General features: G+C 61.8%; 3 protein-coding genes across 18 annotated transcripts in view; 2 read left to right on the top strand and 1 right to left on the bottom strand.

The window, feature by feature from the left end:
• The window catches only part of KLHL17 (kelch like family member 17), a 5,814-nt gene extending 553 nt beyond the window's left edge, over positions 1-5,261 (top strand). Inside the window, exons 2-12 of one of the 10 annotated variants that reach the window (XM_069545989.1) lie at positions 555-814; positions 913-1,034; positions 1,191-1,412; positions 1,885-2,001; positions 2,132-2,411; positions 2,678-2,822; positions 2,906-3,073; positions 3,481-3,569; positions 3,653-3,726; positions 3,924-4,105; positions 4,370-5,261. In XM_069545989.1, coding sequence (XP_069402090.1) covers positions 555-814; positions 913-1,034; positions 1,191-1,412; positions 1,885-2,001; positions 2,132-2,411; positions 2,678-2,822; positions 2,906-3,073; positions 3,481-3,569; positions 3,653-3,726; positions 3,924-4,105; positions 4,370-4,598 — 1,888 coding nt within the window. In that variant the 3' untranslated portion in view covers positions 4,599-5,261. Of the gene's footprint in view, positions 1-554; positions 819-912; positions 1,413-1,884; positions 2,002-2,131; positions 2,412-2,677; positions 2,823-2,905; positions 3,074-3,454; positions 3,570-3,652; positions 3,727-3,923; positions 4,106-4,369 lie in introns of those variants that run through there. The other 9 variants (XM_069545990.1, XM_069545996.1, XM_069545995.1 and 6 more) reach the window with 9 other exon arrangements.
• Positions 5,223-13,777, top strand: PLEKHN1 (pleckstrin homology domain containing N1). 7 transcript variants are annotated; one of them, XM_069545981.1, is made up of 17 exons: positions 5,223-5,448; positions 6,051-6,153; positions 6,250-6,349; positions 9,131-9,277; positions 9,366-9,446; positions 9,547-9,619; positions 9,921-10,048; positions 10,118-10,249; positions 10,361-10,441; positions 11,166-11,241; positions 11,361-11,509; positions 11,632-11,781; positions 11,961-12,101; positions 12,271-12,402; positions 12,565-12,774; positions 13,048-13,096; positions 13,179-13,777. In XM_069545981.1, the coding sequence occupies exons 1-17, from the start codon at positions 5,223-5,225 to the stop codon at positions 13,292-13,294; spliced, it is 2,094 nt and encodes a 697-aa protein (XP_069402082.1). In that variant the 3' UTR covers positions 13,295-13,777. The 7 variants fall into 7 exon arrangements, with proteins under 7 accessions (XP_069402082.1, XP_069402083.1, XP_069402081.1 ...); XM_069545982.1 differs by lacking the exon at positions 13,048-13,096 and having other exon boundaries at positions 10,154-10,249; XM_069545980.1 differs by lacking the exon at positions 13,048-13,096.
• On the bottom strand, positions 13,757-19,186 carry PERM1 (PPARGC1 and ESRR induced regulator, muscle 1). Its single transcript, XM_069545949.1, has 4 exons — positions 19,119-19,186; positions 15,732-18,179; positions 15,095-15,220; positions 13,757-14,849 (listed from the first exon to the last, which is right to left on the bottom strand). Exons 2-4 carry the CDS (start codon positions 18,037-18,039, stop codon positions 14,734-14,736), a joined length of 2,550 nt encoding a protein of 849 aa, XP_069402050.1. The 5' UTR covers positions 18,040-18,179; positions 19,119-19,186; the 3' UTR covers positions 13,757-14,733.

The raw sequence follows: 19,186 nt of genomic DNA, 5'->3' as shown, positions 1-19,186 counted from the left end.
TCTGCAGGATGAGGGATTAAGGGTCAAAAGAGGTTACATTGCCTGTCATGTAGGGGTCCGCTTCAGGGCCACCGGCCAGTACGCATCAGTTCACCTCGTGCACTTCCCGCAGCCCGTGCGGAGGACACCGGACTCCGACGGGGGCGCGGGAAGGGTGGCCAGCAATGGACAGAGAGCCTAGTCCCAAGGAGGGCCTAGGAAGCTGGGGGTGCTCCCGGCGGGAGGGAAGTATGTGCCTGAGCAGGGATCGTGGCAGAGGAAGCTGTACAGGTTCAACGAGCGGGGTCTGGCATGGGAGCCGACCTAGAGCGGGGAGCAGGTTGGAGCAGAGTCTGGCTGGACTCCGAGGAGGCTCCCTGGCCGTGAGGCAGCAGAGTGGGTGGCGCCTGGAGAGCGCATGGGGTCCCCAGGGGCATGGGTCCTTCATGGAAACTTGGTTCGGGCTTCTTTGGGGGAAGGTGGCCTCCTGGGTGCCCAGGCCCTGACCAAAGTCTCTAGGGTGGGTGAGCAGTTCTGTGCAGAGTGCACCCTGACTGGTCACTGCCCATGTGCAGCCCTGAGGCAGAGCGTGCCCGGCCCCGGCAGGCCCGGCCCACAGCCCCCATGGAAGGCACAATGCAGCTGCTGAGCCGCGAGGGCCACGCTGTGTCCCACAACTCCAAGCGGCACTACCACGACGCCTTCGTGGCCATGAGCCGCATGCGACAGCGCGGCCTCCTGTGTGACATCGTCCTGCATGTAGCTGCCAAGGAGATCCGGGCACACAAGGTGGTGCTAGCCTCCTGCAGCCCCTACTTCCACGCCATGTTCACAAGCAAGTACAGCCCATCCCGTCCAGGTGCTGGGGGGCTCTGCAGCTCTCCTGGCTTGGGCCCCAGCCTGACTCGCTGTCCCATACCTCCCCCCACCCAGACGAGATGAGTGAGAGCCGTCAGACACACGTGACACTGCACGACATTGACCCTCAGGCCCTGGACCAGCTGGTGCAGTTTGCATACACAGCCGAAATCGTGGTGGGAGAAGGCAACGTGCAGGTGTGGCGGCCTCAGCCTCACGGCCCGTGCTGCCACGGTGCCGGTGCCTCCACTCACCCCATGCCCCCAGCATCTGTAGTGTGGCCACTCCCTCAGTCCTCACATCTGTTTCTCTGCCCCTGCTCCCCTGGCCCTCTCTCCCACCTTGCCTCACAGACTCTGCTCCCAGCAGCCAGCCTCCTGCAGCTGAATGGCGTCCGAGACGCCTGCTGCAAGTTCCTGCTGAGCCAGCTGGACCCCTCCAACTGCCTGGGCATCCGGGGCTTCGCCGACACACACTCCTGCGGTGATCTGCTCAAGGCAGCACACAGGTACGTGCTGCAGCACTTCGTGGACGTGGCCAAGACCGAGGAGTTCATGCTGTTGCCGCTGAAGCAGGTAACTTGGTAGCTGGGGAACAGCCTGGACCTTGACCCGGATCCTGACCCTGACCTAGTTCCTGGACCCCAGAGCCAGCCTTGGTCCCTGGCTCCTTCATCTGCATCCTAAAAACCTGGTCTTTTGTTTCTCAACCTTTATCCCCAGTTTCTGACCCACATTCCAACCCAACCACCGTCCCTTGGGCACAACCACCCCTGTTTTTCTAACTCCACCCAAGCACTCACCATTGATTCCTGACACTCTCCTGTCTTGATCACATTCTACCTACTACCCCAGTAGTCCCTGGTTCCACATCCCCAGGACGACCCTGGAATTGGCCCCCAGGAACTGGACCTGTGGCTTCTGACCCTGCTTGGCCCGTCCTCATAGGAACACTGGGCCCCTTGGACTCTCCCTCCCAGGCACCTTCAGGGCTCCATGGGCCCCAAGATCCTCCCCAGATCTCAGGTCTGAGGGTCCCCACCCCCAGGTGCTGGAACTGGTCTCTAGCGACAGCCTGAACGTGCCTTCAGAGGAGGACGTCTACCGTGCCGTCCTGAGCTGGGTCAAGCATGATGTGGATGCCCGGAGGCAGCATGTTCCTCGGGTGAGGCCAGGCCCGGGAGCGGGGCCCACGGTGCTCAGGAAGGGACCCAATGGCTGAGGACCCAGCTATGCCTGGGCTCTTCTGTGCCCACAAACCCCACAGGGGTGATGCAGGCATGTGTCTCAAAAAGGTTCCAGGGTACCTGAGAGGGTCTCAGGGCAAGGCCTGCTACCTGACTATAGCATCCACACTCCAGCTGATGAAGTGTGTCCGCCTGCCCCTGCTGAGCCGGGACTTCCTGCTTGGCCATGTGGACGCTGAGAGCCTGGTGCGGCACCACCCAGACTGCAAGGACCTACTCATCGAGGCCCTCAAGTTCCACCTGCTGCCCGAGCAGAGGGGCGTCCTGGGCACAAGCCGCACCCGGCCCCGGCGCTGTGAAGGCGCTGGTCCTGTGCTCTTTGCTGTGGGTATGCCCACCTGTCCTGTCCCCCAGGCCCTGCCCCATGTCCCTACCCATGAGCCCAGCACAAGTCCTACTCCCCAACCCTGTGCTAGTTCCATCCTGCACTCACCCCACATCTGCTCTTCCACCCCCCATGGTGTGACCCACTCACCAGTCCCCACCCCACTCGCCCTGGGAGCCTCCAGGCCCTCAATCTCGAGATGTGATAGAGCCTTCTAGCCGACTACCTCCCTGGGCCCTCGTCCTGCCCCGTCACCTCCCCATCCCTAGGTGGTGGGAGCCTGTTCGCTATCCACGGGGACTGTGAAGCATATGACACGCGCACTGACCGCTGGCACGTGGTGGCCTCCATGTCCACACGCCGAGCCCGGGTGGGCGTGGCGGCAGTGGGGAACCGGCTGTATGCTGTGGGCGGGTAAGACTAGAGGCTGGTCTCAGGTCAGGGGCTTGGCGTGTGCCCACTGGGCCAGCCCTGACCAGCAGTGGACCCTTCCCTAGTTACGACGGGACTTCAGATCTGGCCACCGTAGAGTCCTACGACCCTGTGACCAACACCTGGCAGCCGGAGGTGTCCATGGGCACGAGGCGCAGCTGCCTGGGTGTGGCTGCCCTGCATGGGCTCCTGTATGCAGCTGGTGGCTACGATGGGGCCTCTTGCCTCAACAGGTAGTAGCCGGGGTCAGGGCCGGGTGGCCTTTCAGAGTTGGCTCAGCAGGTGCTGCTATACCAGGCCTGCAGGGGTCCTGCCTGTGAGGAGCCAAGGGGCACCCTGCCTGAGGTCACCAGGGTCCCCAATACCTTGGCCAGCCCAGTGGCATGATCTTTCCTCTCTGGGGTCCTTCCCCCAGGGCAGGGGCTGGACCCAGGTGGACACTTGCCCAGCATTGTCCAGGCAGTCCATGGCCCATGTCTACCCAGCATGGCCCTGCTTTCAGCTCCAGTGGGATTCTGGGGTCAGCCTTCCTGACTGCCTAGCACGGAATTTTAGTCATGCTTCAGGGGAGGGCAGGTCCTGGGGCCGGGACTGCCTTTCCTCCACTGCTCAAGGTCAGCCGCAGTCCTGGTGTCTACAGTGCTGAGCGCTATGACCCCCTGACGGGAACGTGGACATCCATCGCCGCCATGAGCACACGGAGGCGATACGTGCGCGTGGCCATGCTCGGTGGGCGCCTGCATTGTGTAGCACCCAGCCCCAGAGGCTCTCACACACAGCGGGGGCGCCATGAGTGTGTTCACTCCCTGCAGATGGAAACCTGTATGCCGTGGGTGGCTATGACAGCTCATCACACCTGGCCACCGTGGAGAAGTATGAGCCCCAGGTGTGAAATTCCCCAGTCACATATCCCTGTTCCCAGAGGTGCTTGAGGTCAACACTGTGGCCACCCCTATCCCCCAGAGGGTAATCCCTCTATGTCCACATTGTCTCACAGACTCCCCACCCTAGAGTAGAGGTCTGCACGTGGAGGTGGAGGGAGGCTGGTGGTGGGTCGACCCCCAGCCCATCCCTCCACCTCAGGTGAACTCCTGGACGCCCTTGGCCTCCATGCTGAGCCGGCGTAGCTCAGCAGGCGTGGCGGTGCTGGAGGGGGCCCTCTACGTGGCCGGTGGCAATGATGGAACCAGCTGCCTCAACTCTGTGGAGAGATACAGCCCCAAGGCAGGCGCCTGGGAGAGTGTGGCGCCCATGAACATCAGAAGGTGCACGGGCCCCGAGAACTGTCACCACCATTGCCCTCTGTTCCCCCAACTGACAGGGCCTTATCCCTGCACAGCTTGTCCCCCACCTCCCTCCTGAGTCTCCCCTTTCAGGGCCCCGCCCCCCGTATCAAGGCCCCGCCCCAAAGACGCCTCCCTAGGCAGTGCCCCCAGGCTTTTCCAGTGGCCACAGCCCCAGACCCTGGCCCTGCCCCCTCCTCACCCCCGGCCTCATCCCCTGCTCGTCCCCTTCCACCCTGCCCCCAGGAGCACACACGACCTGGTGGCCATGGATGGATGGCTGTACGCCGTGGGGGGCAATGACGGCAGTTCCAGCCTCAACTCCATCGAGAAGTACAACCCGAGGACCAACAAGTGGGTGGCCGCGTCCTGCATGTTCACGCGGCGTAGCAGCGTGGGCGTGGCGGTGCTGGAGCTACTCAACTTCCCTCCGCCCTCTTCACCCACGCTGTCCGTGTCGTCCACCAGCCTCTGACCCAGTGGCACGGCTGCACAGAGGCCGGCCGGCGGCCTCCCTCGTGCCTTAAGCCCCCAGGGCCCAGCACTTCCCTCCCCTGCTCGTGGGGCGGGGCTTGGCCCCCACCAGGGACATCCAGCGCCGACCGTCCACCGTGCGTCTAGCCCGGGCGTTACTGTGTTTCTTTCTCAGTGTGTGTGCCGTTTATTTATTCACTCATTAATTTATTGATTGATGAGCAGGCTGCAGCTACCCATTTCTTCGTTTACTCTTGAAGTGTCCTATCTCTGGGGCCAAGCTGCTCTCCTGGGTGTCCTCCCACCCTACTGAGGGCCCTGGGGAGCAATGGAGTGGACACTGGCATTCCCCATGGGTGAGGAGCCAACTTGGACTCTGCACACCTGGAGGGACCGAGGGGTGATGCAGAGCAGTTATGGGCGGGGGCCTTTCTGAGTCAGGTGCAGACCCCCCAGCCTGTGCTTTGCACACCACCCTTGACGTGCCCAGCCAGACACTCTCCCAGGGAGGGCACAAATTGGGCTTCCTTCCCATGGCTGTGGTGTCATTTCTGGATCCTGCACTGAGCTGGGCACCATCTGCTGCCAACCCCACACAGCAATATGAGCCACTTGAACAATAAACATGTTTCTTGGGCTCTGCGGGCCTATGGTTGAATATCCATTTCTGCCTCTCAGGGTCCTGTCTAGGGTGACCAGAGGGGCCTGGGGTGGCTGTGTGCCCCAGCCGAGGCTCCGTGTTGGCATCTGGGAGCTTTGGGACAGCGCCGTCACATCCAGGGGCAGGGCTGTGCTGGCCCAAGTCTTACCCAGGCTCTGCATGGCATGCCCCCTGACCTCACCAGTCCCAGGTACACCTGGGAGGGTTATGCCCTCTCCCTTAGAATCTGGATTCTGGTTAAGCCTCAGAACCATTTATCTTGACCTGGGGTGAGAGTTGGACGGAGGCAGAGAGGAGGCTGCAGGAGGGTCCTAGTTCCTCCTTCCCCAGTTGCAGACTCCCGCTTCAACAGCTGAGAGTGAGCACATGTCCCGTACAGTCACTGGTGACTCAGGCTGGCATTTACGTGGAAACAGGATGTGCACTCACATGTCTGGAGGGGGGTCGCTGGGCTCAGGGAGCTCCTTTCTGGTCCTCCGACCCTAGACAACCTCCAGTCTGATGCAATGGCCTTTGAGCCCCTGTACAGACTGGGGGCTCTTGACTGGGCTATGAGTGGGGGGAATCTCTCCTCCCCCTCCCCTACCTCCCAGGCTGGCTGATATGTGGCGGACCCTGGGAAGGGAGCTGAAAGGCTCAGCTTAACCTCTGGTAAGGGCCAGCTCCCTCCCAGAAAGACTCCGCCTCCCCAGCCCTTAGGTGCAGGGCTGGCTGGCCCAGAGCCCCGCCCCAGGAGGTGGGGCAGGAGGCTCGGGACAGAAAGACCCAGACCTGTCGACCTGCTCTACTCAGGTCAGCTGCCACTGCCACCCATGGGGAACAGCCACTGCATCCCTCAGGCCCCTAGGAGGCTCCGGGCCTCCTTTTCCAGAAAGCCCTCGCTGAAGGGAAATAGGTGAGGGGGGCAGGGTACGGCCATGGCCGCTTGGTCACAGGGTCTCCCTCGATCTGCCTCGGGCCAGGCTGTGAGCCCCCCCTCCCTTGTCCCCAGAGAGGACGGCGCAAGGAAGCTGGCTGGCCTGTTTGGCACCGAGGCTGGTGCGGATGGGGACACCACTGCTGACAAGATCTTCCACTACATCCCAGGGACGGTGAGCGACTGACTGGGTAGCGTACCTTGGCTCGGAGGGGTGTGGTAGCAGTGGTCTGCGTATGACTGCGTGTGTGTCCCATTTGTTCTGGGCCCAGGGTCTTCCCTGTCGGCCCCAGGAGAGTCAAGCCCAGAGCACAGCGAGGAAGTAGGTGCAGCCCCGCCCTGGGGAGCTCATAGGCCGAAAGTCTGAGCGGAGAGCGAAACTGAGACCGGGCACTGAGTCAGTGGGGCGGCAGGGCGGGGCCTCCGTGCCTAGCCACGTGCCAGCCCTGCCTGGGGCCCTGGTGTCCAGCCCCCACCCCGCGCCCTGATGCAGGACATCGTGTCTGGGCATGTTGAACCTGGGCAAGCACGTGTGTCTGTGCTGCTGTGTGGGCATGGGTGTCAGGCGGGCGATGGGGCTGTGAACCACCACCCCCACTGTTGCTCCAAGAAAGTAAGGGGCTTCTTGTATTCAGTGAGCCAGTCTCTCCACTACCCTTGGCCCTGGTTTCTCTAAGAGATGTCCCCTTGGGGTCCACTACTACATAATCCTGTACCCCCACGCCACACAGCAAGGAGGACTCCCAAGCATATGCTGGGCCACCTTTGAGCTGAATACCCGCTGACCAAGGGGGAGAGACACCTGCCCTTTAACCCGGCACAGCCTCCAAGGGCTGGAGTGAGGCTCTGCTGTGTGCAGAGGCCCTGGCGTGTGAGGGAAATGAGCCTCTAGGCTATTGCTCCAGGAACAACATCTGTGATTATGCGGGGATCACTGGCCAGCACCCATCCTCACAGCTGCTGGTGTCAGCTCCCAGGCAACCTTTCCAAGTGTTCGTCAGGCTGGGAAGCCTGGGCCTGTCCCCTCTCCTGCTCCCTGGGGTTCCCTGGGCTCCCTGTGCTGCCTTCAGAAACCAGGCTACCTCAGAGAAGCAGACAGGGCGCTTCAGTCAAGGCCCTGGCCAGAATCCCTCCATGTGGCCACATCTCAGACCTCAGTTCCCTCCGTGCAGGTCCAGGACGCATCATGTGGTCCCGGTGGTCCTCGTGCCAGGACATGGCAGCTGGAGAGGGGACTGGGCTGGCTGAACCTCGGGGGGTAGGGCCAGGGGAGGAGCCAGCACTCCCCTTCCCTGTCAGGGGGTGGGCTCTGCCGCCACATGGGAGCCTGCCCCACCACGGCCCCAAGCCTGAGCCCAGGCCGCGGGCCAGCTGTGTGGCCCTTCCCGCTCCGTGGCCTATTTTTCATGGGTCCCATCCCAGCATCGTTCCCCGCACTGGGTGTGGGTGCAGGAGGCCCCACCCAGAGGCAGAGAGGCCCGGAAGCTCTGAGTCTGTCTGTTCACATTCCTGGGCTTGCCCAAGGGGTGGCTCAGCTTGGCCAAGGCACAGCAGCCCCTGCCAGCTCCCCAGTGTGCCCTGATCCCCAGACTTCAGCCCCAGTAGGGCACCTGTCCTAATCTGGCTCCCATTCTGATCATCAAACCCCTGCTTATAGAGGATTCTCTATTTGCCAGAGTCAGCTGTTGGTGGGCACTGACCATCCCTCCCTTCAGCAGACAGGCATTGAAGCCCTAGTACACCGAGGGCTTACACCTAGTACACCAGTACTGTCCTAGGTCCTGGCCCAGCAAAGGGGCAAATAGACAAGGGCCCTGTTCCCATGTCATTCGCATCCATGACAAAGCTGATGACAAGATAAAGAAGGAAAAGACAGCACATCAGATGTGGCTGGCACCAAGGTGAAATGCAAAGGAAGACCAATGGGCAGGGGCCAGTGAGGCTGGAGCGTCGGAAGGGCCCCCGGACAGGAGCTCTAGAGAAGGGGTCTGAGCCGAGTGCTGGAGTAGGTGAGAAGGGGCTGGGCTGAGTGCTCCAGTCAGAGAGGGCAGCAGGAGCAAAGATCCTGAGATAAGTAGATGCCTGAAGTGAGGGGAGAGGACCCCTTGGCTATTGCCAGGACCGTGGCCTCTGCTGAGAGGGAGATGGAGGCATGTGGCAGTGTGGCGCTTAACAGGCTGTGATGAGAATACTCACACCAGGCAAACTGGCAAACACTGCAAATCAGCACCCCCTTCTCGGTGTGGTGGTGTTCAGTCACTCAGTTGTGTCGAACTCTTTGTGACTCCATGGACCCTAACCTTTCTGCGTAGAGCCAAGTTTTAAGCCAGTACCAGCTGACGCTGAGGTGTGGGAGGGTTTTGAGCATCCTCTCACTCAAACACCTGAAAACCCCTCTGACCAACAGGATTTGGAAGGTTGAGTAACCAGTATAGGACTTCCCTGGCGGCTCAGCAGTAAAGAATCCACCTGCAATGCAGGAGCTGCAGGAGATGCAGGTCGGATCCCTGGGTTGGGAAGGTCCCATGGAGGAGGGCATGGCAACCCACTCTAGTATTCTTTTTTTTTTTTTTTCCACTCTAGTATTCTTGCCGGGAGAATCCCATGGACAGAGGAGCCTGGTGGGCTACAATCCATAGGGTCGCAAAGAGTCAGACATGACTGAAGGGACTTCAAACAGCACAGTAACCAAAATAAGGGAACACAGTTAGGAAATAGTGAAGCTAAGAGTTGAATTCCCAATGAGCTGAAAGGTTGCTGGCTCCATCACTAGACCACAGAGTTCTGTGACCAGCAGAGGCTCTGTGTGTGTGTGTGTGTTCTGCACTGTTGCCACATGAAGAGACTGTGTGTGTGCAGGGCTCTGTACACATGTGATGCTGTTCGTATGTTCTTAACCTATGTATGGTGAGACTGTGGGCCAAGGCTGCTCCCCTGACCTCTTCCCCCACCCTAGAACATTCCAGGTTTGCAGAGCCAGCAAGAAATCCTGGAGCAGCCTTTCCTGAGTGTGTTCAAGGAGGGGCGGCGAAGGGCAGCAGTGAGGAGTCTAGGCAGCGTTGTGCACTACGCCAAGGTCCAGCTGCGTTTCCAGCACAGCCAGGTGGGGGCTGGGCTAGGGGTGTGTGCTTGGGGGGAGCCACCCTGGAGCCTGCCCCCCAGTCCTCAGACTCTGGCCCCCTCTCCCCTAGAATGTCAGCGACTGCTACCTGGAGCTGTTCTCCTCCCACCTCTACTTCCAGGCCCATGGTCCTGAAGGACTCACTTTCCAGGTGCGGGGAGATGGGCAGAGGGAGGTGCTGGGGGAGGGGGAGAGCAGACCCTCGGGAGGCAGAGGGGCCCTAGCCCTTCTCTCCCGCTATGCTCTGGCAGGGGCTGTTACCACTGATGGAGCTGAGTGTCTGCCCCCTCGAGGGGTCTAGAGAGCACGCCTTCCAGATCACAGGTGTGTGGGAGCACGGGTGGTGCTGCCTGTGCTGACCTTGCCCTCGAGACAAGGCGACAGCAGTAAGGCTGCTCAGTGAGCCTGGCTGTTGACCCGGCCTGGGACCTTGGCGGGACTCTGAGCACGTTGAGGGGTCCTGGCTTTTCCTCTGATGGGCACACGTGCAGTGCCAGGCTGGGGTGGAGGACAGCGGACTGGGGGCCTCCAGAGCTGTGCATGTGGTCATCAGTGGTTCCTGCCAACCCTTGAGGGGCCTCTCCTGTGGGCCCCTGGCCTAGCCCACTCTGTCCCTCCCCCGCAGGCCCGCTGCCCGCCCCACTTCTCGTGCTCTGCCCCAGCCAGGCTGAGCTGGGCCGCTGGCTCTACCACCTGAAGAAGCAGATAGCCCTCGTGGGAGGGGTGCCTCGCTGCCCCCCAGAGCCCCTGCAGGTCAGTGCTGGGAACCCTGCACCCCTTTCCCTTCCCCTCCTCCACCTGCCCCTGAACCTTTCCTCCCAGGGCCCCACTGAGGACGCGCTCCCCTGGACTCTGCAGCACAGGCTGACCTGGCTGCGGACAGCATCAGGCCGCCAGGTGATGGGCAGTGCCATCTGTGCCTCAAGGGTCAAGTTGCAGCATCTGCCCTCACAGGTGGGGGCACAGAGGTGGGAGGAGGTGGAGGCGGGGTATGGGCTCCAGATGGGGCCAGGCCCTGGGTGTATGCCAGCGGAGACCCCACTCCACCCTGTGACCTCCCTGCAGGAGCAGTGGGACCGGCTTCTTGTCCTGTACCCAACCTCCCTGGCCATCTTCTCCGAGGAAGCAGATGGGCTTTGCTTTAAGGTGGGTCCCTCCCCACTGCAGACCCGCCCCAGGGAGGCTCCCTGCACATGGGGGTGGGAGGGGGCAACGGCTCAGGAGGAACCTGTATGTCGGGGCCTGCTGGGACAAGTGGCCCCACCCACCCAGCCTGCTGTCCTGGTCAGTCTGGTCTCAGCCTGATGTGGGCAAGGAGGGTGAGCACCTTGCCTCAGCACCCTGTATCATGCTAGCAAGTCCACAGCCACCAGCAGGCCAGTCACCTGGGGGTGGCATGGGGTCCGCAGTGCTTCTGGAAGGTGCCTGTACCTCTGAGCAGGCATCTTCCTGGTGCCTGAAGGTTGTGTGTGTGTGCATGCGTGGGTGTAGGCATGGGCGTGAGGGTCCATCCTGTGCATCAGGGTACCTCCTACTCTGGGGGTGATCATGGCCTTCAGTCATTGAGAAACACAGGGGGCTTCCTCGTGATCCCTTCCCACCCACCCCCATCTTAATGGGTGGCCCAGGGTACCAGTCCCTGACCAGTCCTGAGTCAGACATTGGCTGGAGAAAGCCCCACCTGGAGCCCGGGTGAAGACACCCCTCTAGGACAGACAGGATGTGCCTGGCCTCCCTCAAGGTGTTGACCTCAACCCTGCTTTGCCCTCTGCCTGGTGTCCACGTGCCCACCCAACTCAGGAGGGCTCACCTGGGGGGTGGGTCAGGGATTGTTCCCTGACTCAGGCCCTGTCCCCCTAACGCCCTGCAGGGGGAGCTCCCGCTCAGCGCCATCCACATCAACCTGGAAGAGAAGGAGAAGCAGATCCGCTCTTTCCTGATTGAAGGTGGGTGGGAGCCAGGCTTGGGAGAGGGGCTGTGGCCCCGGGTGGGCACCTAGCTCTGCACTGGGGCCTGGCAGGGAGCACCCTGCCTTCCAGGCCCCCTCACAGCATCCGTGCACCAGGCCGTCTCATCAATACCATCCGTGTGGTGTGCGCCAGCTACGAGGACTATAGCCACTGGCTGCTCTGCCTGCAGACAGTCTGCCGTGAGGACAGGGCCTCCCCACCACCCGGCCCTGAGAGCCTCCCGGGGCTGCGGGCGTCCACACAGGTAAGGAGTCAGCAGGGCAGGTGCTGCCAGGCTGCGGTAAAACAGACAGGTGTGCCTGGGCACAGGGAGGTGGGGAGGGTTCCTGCCACCTGGCTCACCTTTACCCCTTGCCGGCTGCCCAGGTTGTGGTCAGTGGCCGAGGCTCGCTCTCCTCTGATGCACGGACCAGCTGGGACTCAGGGTGCCCGGCGCCCCCCTCCACTTGCACCAGCCACTCCCTCCCTGAGTCCTCAGCACCATCCACTGCAGGCTGCCCAGCCCGGCCCCCACCAGTGAGTATCTGCAGGGGTGGGTAATGGGCAGAGGGGGTACAGAACCATGAGGGAAGTTTGTGTTGGGGACCCCATGGCATACTTCCTAGTTCCTAAGGGGAAGGGAGTCTGTGTAGCTTCAGACCGTTGTATGGGAGAGGGCCCCAGGAAACCTTCTGGAAGGTCCTTGGTTCCCACAGGAGCAAGCCAACCCTGGCTGCACCAGCGTCGGTGGGCACAGGGCAAAGCTGAGACGGGGCGGCAGCAGCCGATCACCCAGGAACAAGGCCCGGGCTGAGAGGCCTGGCCCAGCCGCCCTGCTACACCTGGACCTGACCAAGGTGGGCCATCATGTTGACCCTGGCTCCAGGCATGACCCTCCGCTCCCTCCCACAATCCACCTCCTTGGCCTCCTCACTCCTGAAACCACCAGAGGTCCCTTGCACAGAGAAGGAAGGGCTTGGCCAGTTCCAGCCCCAGGAAGCTGTGTCTCCTGTCTCTTGCCTATAGTTGAGCCTAGACAGCAGCCCTGAGGCTCCAGACCATTCCCTGGAGACACCCCACTCCCCGCTCTACGCTGACCCCTACACACCACCTGCCACTTCCCACCGCAAGATCACAGACGTCCAGAGCCTGGATGAGGTCAGTCCCCTGCTAGGTGACAGAAAGAGCTGGTGTGCCCACAGCCTGAGGCTGAGAGGGTACCCGAAGCCTGAGGTCTGCTCAGGCCACTGTGGGTGGCTAAGGGGGTTTCTGGGGCAGGGGCCTCTCAGGGGGCCTCGGTCACCAGTGCTCTCCCGACAGTTCCTCAGTGTGATGCAGAGCTCGCTTGGACCTGAGCCCTCCAGCCTGTTCTGCTCGGTCCCCGTGTCCGTGCCTGTCTCTGACTCCAGTTGTGGACTCTCTGGCCCCCTCTTACTCTCTGAGAAGGCAGTCCCACGGGCCCGAGCCTCTCGGCACCATCGTGCCTCCATCAAGGGCTGGGGGCCCCAGCCCCCAGACTCCCCTCAGCTTGTGAGTAGCAGCCCCCACCCTGGGCAAGGGGTTCTGTTGGGGAGAGGAAATTGCGTGGAGCCTTCTGAGACCCTGAGGGAGCAGGAGAGATGAAAACAGCGGAAGAGGGGGGTGGGTGGAAACCAGGGACTGGGCTTGGTGGCAGGAAGGGAGCAGTGGGGAGAAGGGGGGGCCAAGGGGAAAAGGAGGGGGTGGGGTCAGGCAGATTCGAGGAGTGGTCTCCAAGCCCCCTTTCCTGGGGCCCATCTCTCAGACCTGTGGTTGGGTCCCCAGGTCTCCCCTGAGAAAGAAGCTTCGCCCAACCCCTCACCACCTCCCCCAGGTGAGTGAGGGCCCTGCCCCCTTCTGGGAGAGTTTGGGGTGTCACCTCCTGAAGACACATGCATGTCTGCCCTCCCCACCAGATGGCCGCCCCCCCCAGGGCTACGGCAGCGTCCAGGACAAAGCTCTGTCACCTTCCCAGCGGCAGGGGCCTCGAGGAGCACCAGAGCCTGAACGGGGGCTCATCCAATGGATCTGATGGCCCCCAGCAGCTGCTTCTGGGGACCACCTGCCTGCATCGGCCCTGGAGGAGGGGCCACAACAGGACCTAGGACTTACCTGTGGGGCCACAGGCAGTGTCGAGTCTGGGTCTGACCCTAGCAGGGGGAGGGAGCGTCAAGGACCCTGAGTTACCCTGGGCCCTGGACACCTTGGCCAAGGTGACTGGACACCCAGAGGGGCCACACCTCGGCCTGCCTCTCAGGGAAGGAATGAGGACGCGGACTTGGGGCAGCGGCTTCACCTGGGAGGGGGATGGCACAAGCATAAAGGTCAGAGGGCTGAGAAAGTCAGATTAGCGAGGGCCAGAGTATGTGAAACCAGAGGGCACAAGGGTCGGAGGTCAGCGAGGTCTGAGACATGATGAGCAGAGGGAGGAGGGTGGCCTGGGCGTGTGTGAGTAGGACAAACTGGTCAGGAGAAACCGGCAGGAGACCAAACAGGAAGGAAAGAGGAGGTTTTATTGGTGCTGTGTGTCCATGCGTCCTGTCCTCAGCAGCCAGTAGTCTCCTGCGTCTTGGGGGCCCTGCATGTGCTGCTTCCAGGGCTGGACACCCACCCAAGTACCCCTTGCTCCACCACTGCCTGCACCGTACCCACTTTCCTGTCCCATCTCCAGCTCCTCTCAGCCCTGGGCAAAGCCAGGTGTCCAATCCCTCCACCCGATACCCTTGCCTTCCATCTCTGTAGCTCCTCCAGGGCGCCCCAGAGGCTGGGCTCCAGGCCCTGCTTACGGACCCCTACCCCTCTGGGTACCTGCTCACTGTCTCAGGCAGGAACCAAGGAGGCCTTGACCAGACCTTTGGGGTTCCAGGGTCAGAGAAGCCTCAGAGGCCTCCACTGGCCCAGCCTCTTGTAAATAGGGCAGAGGCTGGGACAGTGCCCCCACCCCCAGCCTCGAGGCTCTCTGCCTCCTTGCCCTTGCCCCCTGCCCGGATCTCCTTCTGGGGCCTTGCTGCTGCTCTGAACCCCTCTAACTTCCACTGCCCTGTCGTGGCCCTCCCTCCAGAAGCATAACCACATAGGATGAGGATTCCAGTTAATTCTGGTTTCAGATAAACCACAAACAGTTCCTTAGTGTAAGTGGGTCTCATCCTGAGGGTCTGAGATTCAAGTTTTCATTGGATGCCCTGTGTTTTTTATTGCTAACCTGGCCACCTTACTAACCAGCTTCCGGCTCAGCCCCTACCTGCCCAGCCTTTCAGAATCTCCCTGCTCCCAAGCGTGGAGCACAGCCTTGGCCTCGGCCACTGGTCAGACCCTCAGTGGAGTCCAGGGGAGCCAGGACCAAGGACGCAGTCTCCATCTTAGACACTGCAGAACACAAAGAGTCAGAGGGCAAGGCCTGAGGGCAGCGCCTTGTCCTGAGCACCTGTGGACATTTCCTTGTCCTGCATCTTCCTGGGCCGAACCTGGGTCCTAGGGGCTGGGGCTAGAGCTGGGGCTGGGGCTGCGACTACGGCTGTGGCGCCCCCGCTCCACCTGCCGGCGGAAATATCGGATGGCAGAGACGGTGCCAATGTTGGCCAGCAGCACTGCAAGAGAAGCACAGACCTCCTGAGCGCCAGCTCTGTCCTGGCCTGGCCACCACCCTCCATCCACACAGGCTGACTCTCAAAGGACAAGGGCAGGCTGGCAGAGCAAGGGTAGGTCTGCAACGCAGGAAATCACACCTCCCCATGGGCCTCTCATCCCTGCTAGCCCAGAAGCTGGGACTGGACACCACTGCCCCTCCACTGGACTTCTGGACACCAGCCCACCCCACCCCGGCCCCACAAACCTGTTTTCCAGGCATCTGGGGCGTGCAGGTCTGACGTTCTCACAGCCCAGGTAGCAAAGGCTACGAACACCATGCACATGTCTTTCTGGCTGAAGGTGAACGAGGTGAGGGGACCGCGGGGTGCCACTGGGGAAGAGAATCATGGCCTGAGCTCCTGCTGCCCCACTCAGACACACCTGAACTGGCCACGTCTATCCTGAGTCATGTCCTTCCTGTGACACCTCTGTCCCAAGACCCAGGGTAGCGTGTGGCAGAGTTGAGTCAGGCTGACTTGGGCGAGTGCATCTGGGGTGCTGTTTCCTGGTTTGTAAAATATCTTCTAGAGGGAATGTGAGCCTGACCTGCAGACAGTGCAGACTGAGCTGGGGATGACCCAAGTTCTCTGGGGCTGAACACAAGGGGACAGCCACTGTGGAGCCACCCCCTGCCTGGCTGGGGCTGCCCCACCTGGACTGTCTCCTGGGAGTTGGGGAGGAGGCAGGAGGAGGGGCCCCTCCTGAGCAGATCACCCCTGAGGCCCCCCCACCAGCTCACAACCCAGGATCCTGAAGTCCCTGTCCCTCCCCGATGGCCCTCTTGGCTGAACTCCCCGGACAGTGTGTTCCCAGACAGACCAGGAGGCCCCCGCAACACATACCTGCTTCCCTGATGGCCAGGGTGAGCTGTTCCACTGTGGCTGGGCTAGACTCCGGTGGGGCGCCAGTCCCCACTCCCCAGAGGACTGACCTGGGGGGCTCTGTGACCTGCGTCTGGAGAAGGGCGGCTGGCCCCAGGGTGCCCCCTGACCTGTCCTCCTCGAGGAAGTGTTCATATGCCTCAGGGATGGAGATTGGCATGGGGTCTCCAGGTGGAGGGGCCGGCACAGGCCCAGCCTGTAGGGGTGGGGCCTGGGAGCGGCCCTCCTGGTGCCTCGACCTCTGGATTTGGCTGTCTTGGAAGAAGAACTCACATACATCCGGCCACTGGACTTCAGCTGGAGCCTGGGCAGCCTCTGCTGCCCCCTCAGCCTCTTCGTCCTCCTCCTCAATGGTGTCACAAAAGAAGAAGTCATAGGCTTCCGGGAGGGTCACTGCAAAGCAGCTCCTGGGCCCTGGCCCCATGGAGGCAGAGGGGGCAGGCGGGGGCAGGTGCTTCAGAATCCGAGGCTGGGGGCTCCGGGGCCCAACTGCCACAGAGTCCCAGGCTCCAGAACCTCTGTGGCCCCCAGATGCCATCCTGGGGGCTGTGGCCGGAGAGGGTGGGCCTGAGACCTCTCCTGACCATGGCTCTTCGGAGCTGGGCACAGCCATGGAGAATCGCACTTTCTTCTTCCTGGGTGCTTGGATGGGGCCTAGAGGGGGCTCCCCAGTGTGGTGTCCAGGGGCATCTATTGAGGGCTCCCCTCTGGGCTTCTGTTGGTGCCCCTCTAAAGACCAAACAGGGCTCAAACCCAGCTTGGCCACAGGAACAACCTCTGCTTCCACCATGTCAGGCCCAGCCTGGGGTGTGGGAGCAGGTGGTGTAGACACACCCACATCAGACCCAGCCTCGAGCACACGGTGAGGCAGAGCTGTGCATGGTACAGCCTTTGAGGCAGGCATAGATGAATCCACCTCTGGCTGGACCACTGGGCCCGGCACAAGCAGGTCCACATCCAGTCTAGGCTTGAAGGTGGGTGTAGACTGAGGCTCATCGGGTTGAGGTTCAGAGGTGGGTGTAGACTGAGGCTCATCGGGTTGAGGTTTGGAGGCAGGTGTAGACTGAGGCTCATCGGGTTGAGGACTGAAGGTGGGTGTGGACTGAGGCTCTTTGGGTTGAACGTTGAGGGTGGGTGTAGACTGAGGTTCATCGGGTTGAGGCTTGAAGGCAGGTGTAGACTGAGGTTCATCGGGTTGAGGACTGAAGGTGGGTGTGGACTGAGGCTCATTAGGTTGAGCGTTGAAGGCGGATGTAGACTGAGGTTCATCAGGTTGAGGCTTGGAGGCAGGTGTAGACTGAGACTCATCAGGTTGAGGTTTGGAGGCAGGTGTGGATAGAGCCACGTCTGACTTCATGGTGACGTCTAGAGGAGCCCCTGGGTCAGACGTGGACGCAGCGCATGGCTCAGCTCTGGGGCTCATTCCAAGTCGGTCTGCTCCCTGCTCAGTAGTAGGGACAGACGTAGGCAGATCCACACCTGGCTGTTGTCTGGCCACCTGCTCGGGGGCTCCTGCAGACTCTGGCCCAGTTCCTGCTGTCTGCTTTGCTGCTCCTGCCGGGAGACCCTTCCCCCTGGACCCAGCAGGGCTGAGGCTGTCCTCAGGCTTGGCCTCTGTGAGCAGTGGGGAACCCAGCTGGGTGGGAGCAGGGCCTGGGCCACCGGAACGCCCACCCGCTTTGGTGCCTGCAGTGCGCCTCTTCTTTCGGCCAGGGCTTCTTGGCGGGGCTCCAGGGCTGCCAGGGGACCTCTGGGGGGCAGCACTGTGGCCAGGGGACTCAGGACTCCCAGCGGGCTCACCAGCGGGAGCAGGGGCAGGGCCCCGGGGGGCTGGCCCCTGTAGAAGCCTCTGCATCTCGTCTCTGGAAGACACTGGCCCCGGGAGGGATGAGCCCTGGATGAGAGGGGTGGCACCAGGGCTGAGGGACAGCCGAGCTTCTGACCGTGCGGACGTGCTGGGCATCTGCTGACAGGCCTCTGGGGCCAGCATGGGCTCATGCCAAGACCTGCTGACCAGCTGCCGGATTGCAGCCTTGTCCTCCTCCTCAAAGCTGGGCCAGCTACTTCCTCCGGGAGCCAGTTGCCCCTCGAGAAAGGGTGAGGGTCCTGGGGGGCTGCTGCCACTGCTGTCCCTTTGGTCAGTGTCGCTAGACAAGGGTTCATCCCCAGAGGCCAGGCCAGCCTGCAGGAGGCCACACTCTTCGGTGGCGGCTGAGAACTCAGCCCAGTCCTGGTCGCTCAGCTGGACGCTGTACTGGAAGTTCTCCATTCTGGGTCAGCAGAGGCACATGAGCCACAGACCAGGTTCTTCACAGACCCAGGCCTGGGGCCCCAGCCTGCACTCACTGCCACCACCCCACCTGCCCCCTTGGGTTTCCCTGGCCCAGAGGCCAGCGCTCCATTTCTGTCCTGAAAGAGAGCAGAACAGAGTCCAGAGAGAAGCTGTGCTGCTTCCCGGAGTTGGAGCATCCAAAATTCCTGGCTTCCCTGCTCCCCAATTGAGTGCAAATGGTTAACATTAAAAGGACATGTTGCTACAATCCTGGGTTGGAGTCAGTGAAGTTCACTAAAACACAGGGCTCCTCACCCCCAGGAGAAGTTTCCCTCCTCAAGGTGTTTTTTTTCTGTTCAGCTGAGGCAGCCTCTAGCTTCCCTGCAGAGCTGCTAGTAGAAAGGCCAACTCAACGCAGCAAAGCCCATTTCAAGGACCACCCTCTAGGGTTCAGTTCACCTGAGTGATAGTTCTGGAGTGTCCCAATGTGCCCCAGGTGGCAGCTGGCCACGGGGGGAAGGGCCGTGGTGTCCAGCAGGTGACCAGTCTTTAGGGATGACCTTCCACCAGCCTTGGCTGGGACAGGCTGCCGGGCTTCTTCTGAGCCTACCAAGGTCACACCGGTGCGACCAGACCCCACTCAGGGTTCATCAGGGAGAGGCTGGCTCTGCCCCTGCCTGGGCAGGAGATCCCAGAACAGAACAAGCCTCCTGGTTCCCACCATCCCCCTAGGGCCACCGTCAGAGTCTGTGCCCCTAACCCAGACCTGCCCAGCTGACAAAGCCCTCCTCCCTACATCTCACTGAATCAAGGCAACCCTTCTTGGTTGGGAGCCCTAACCTCTCAGCCCCCGATGGGGGGCTGCCCTTTGGCCCTTGGTCAGGTACCGCTGGACCCAAGGGGTGGGAGGCTATTGGCCAGACCAGTCCTGCGATGGAGGTGCCTTGAGACCAGGGCACCGTGGCTACCTGACCCGTTGCCCCTTGTCCTCCTCTCTGGTCCTAGGGAAGCCCCCTGTAGGGGCTGTCCCCTTTGGGACCCCTTAGGGTAGGAATGAGGGGCTGACAGTACTGTACCTGGGACCCCACAGCCAGCCGGGGCAGCAGAGCTGGGCGTCCGAGCTGCCTGTTCCAGAGCGGCATGG

This window comes from Ovis canadensis, chromosome 12, assembly GCF_042477335.2.
Source record: "Ovis canadensis isolate MfBH-ARS-UI-01 breed Bighorn chromosome 12, ARS-UI_OviCan_v2, whole genome shotgun sequence".
Lineage (NCBI taxonomy): Eukaryota > Metazoa > Chordata > Mammalia > Artiodactyla > Bovidae > Ovis > Ovis canadensis.
Note: the sequence above shows the minus strand (reverse complement) of the source record. Positions and strands in the feature narration are given on the sequence as shown.

Excerpts from the sequence above, each read along its gene's own strand:
- PLEKHN1 (XM_069545980.1), top strand. The coding sequence starts at position 5,223 with ATGTTTCTTGGGCTCTGCGGGCCTATGGTTGAATATCCATTTCTGCCT. Across the intron at positions 5,449-6,050 it reads CCTGACCTCACCAGTCCCAG|GTCAGCTGCCACTGCCACCC; the intron begins GTACACCTGGGA and ends TGCTCTACTCAG. Across the intron at positions 9,278-9,365 it reads TGCGTTTCCAGCACAGCCAG|AATGTCAGCGACTGCTACCT; the intron begins GTGGGGGCTGGG and ends CCTCTCCCCTAG.
- PERM1 (XM_069545949.1), bottom strand. The coding sequence starts at position 18,039 with ATGGAGAACTTCCAGTACAGCGTCCAGCTGAGCGACCAGGACTGGGCT. Across the intron at positions 15,221-15,731 it reads CCTGGCCATCAGGGAAGCAG|TGGCACCCCGCGGTCCCCTC; the intron begins GTATGTGTTGCG and ends TCTCTTCCCCAG. Across the intron at positions 14,850-15,094 it reads CCCAGATGCCTGGAAAACAG|TGCTGCTGGCCAACATTGGC; the intron begins GTTTGTGGGGCC and ends CTTCTCTTGCAG.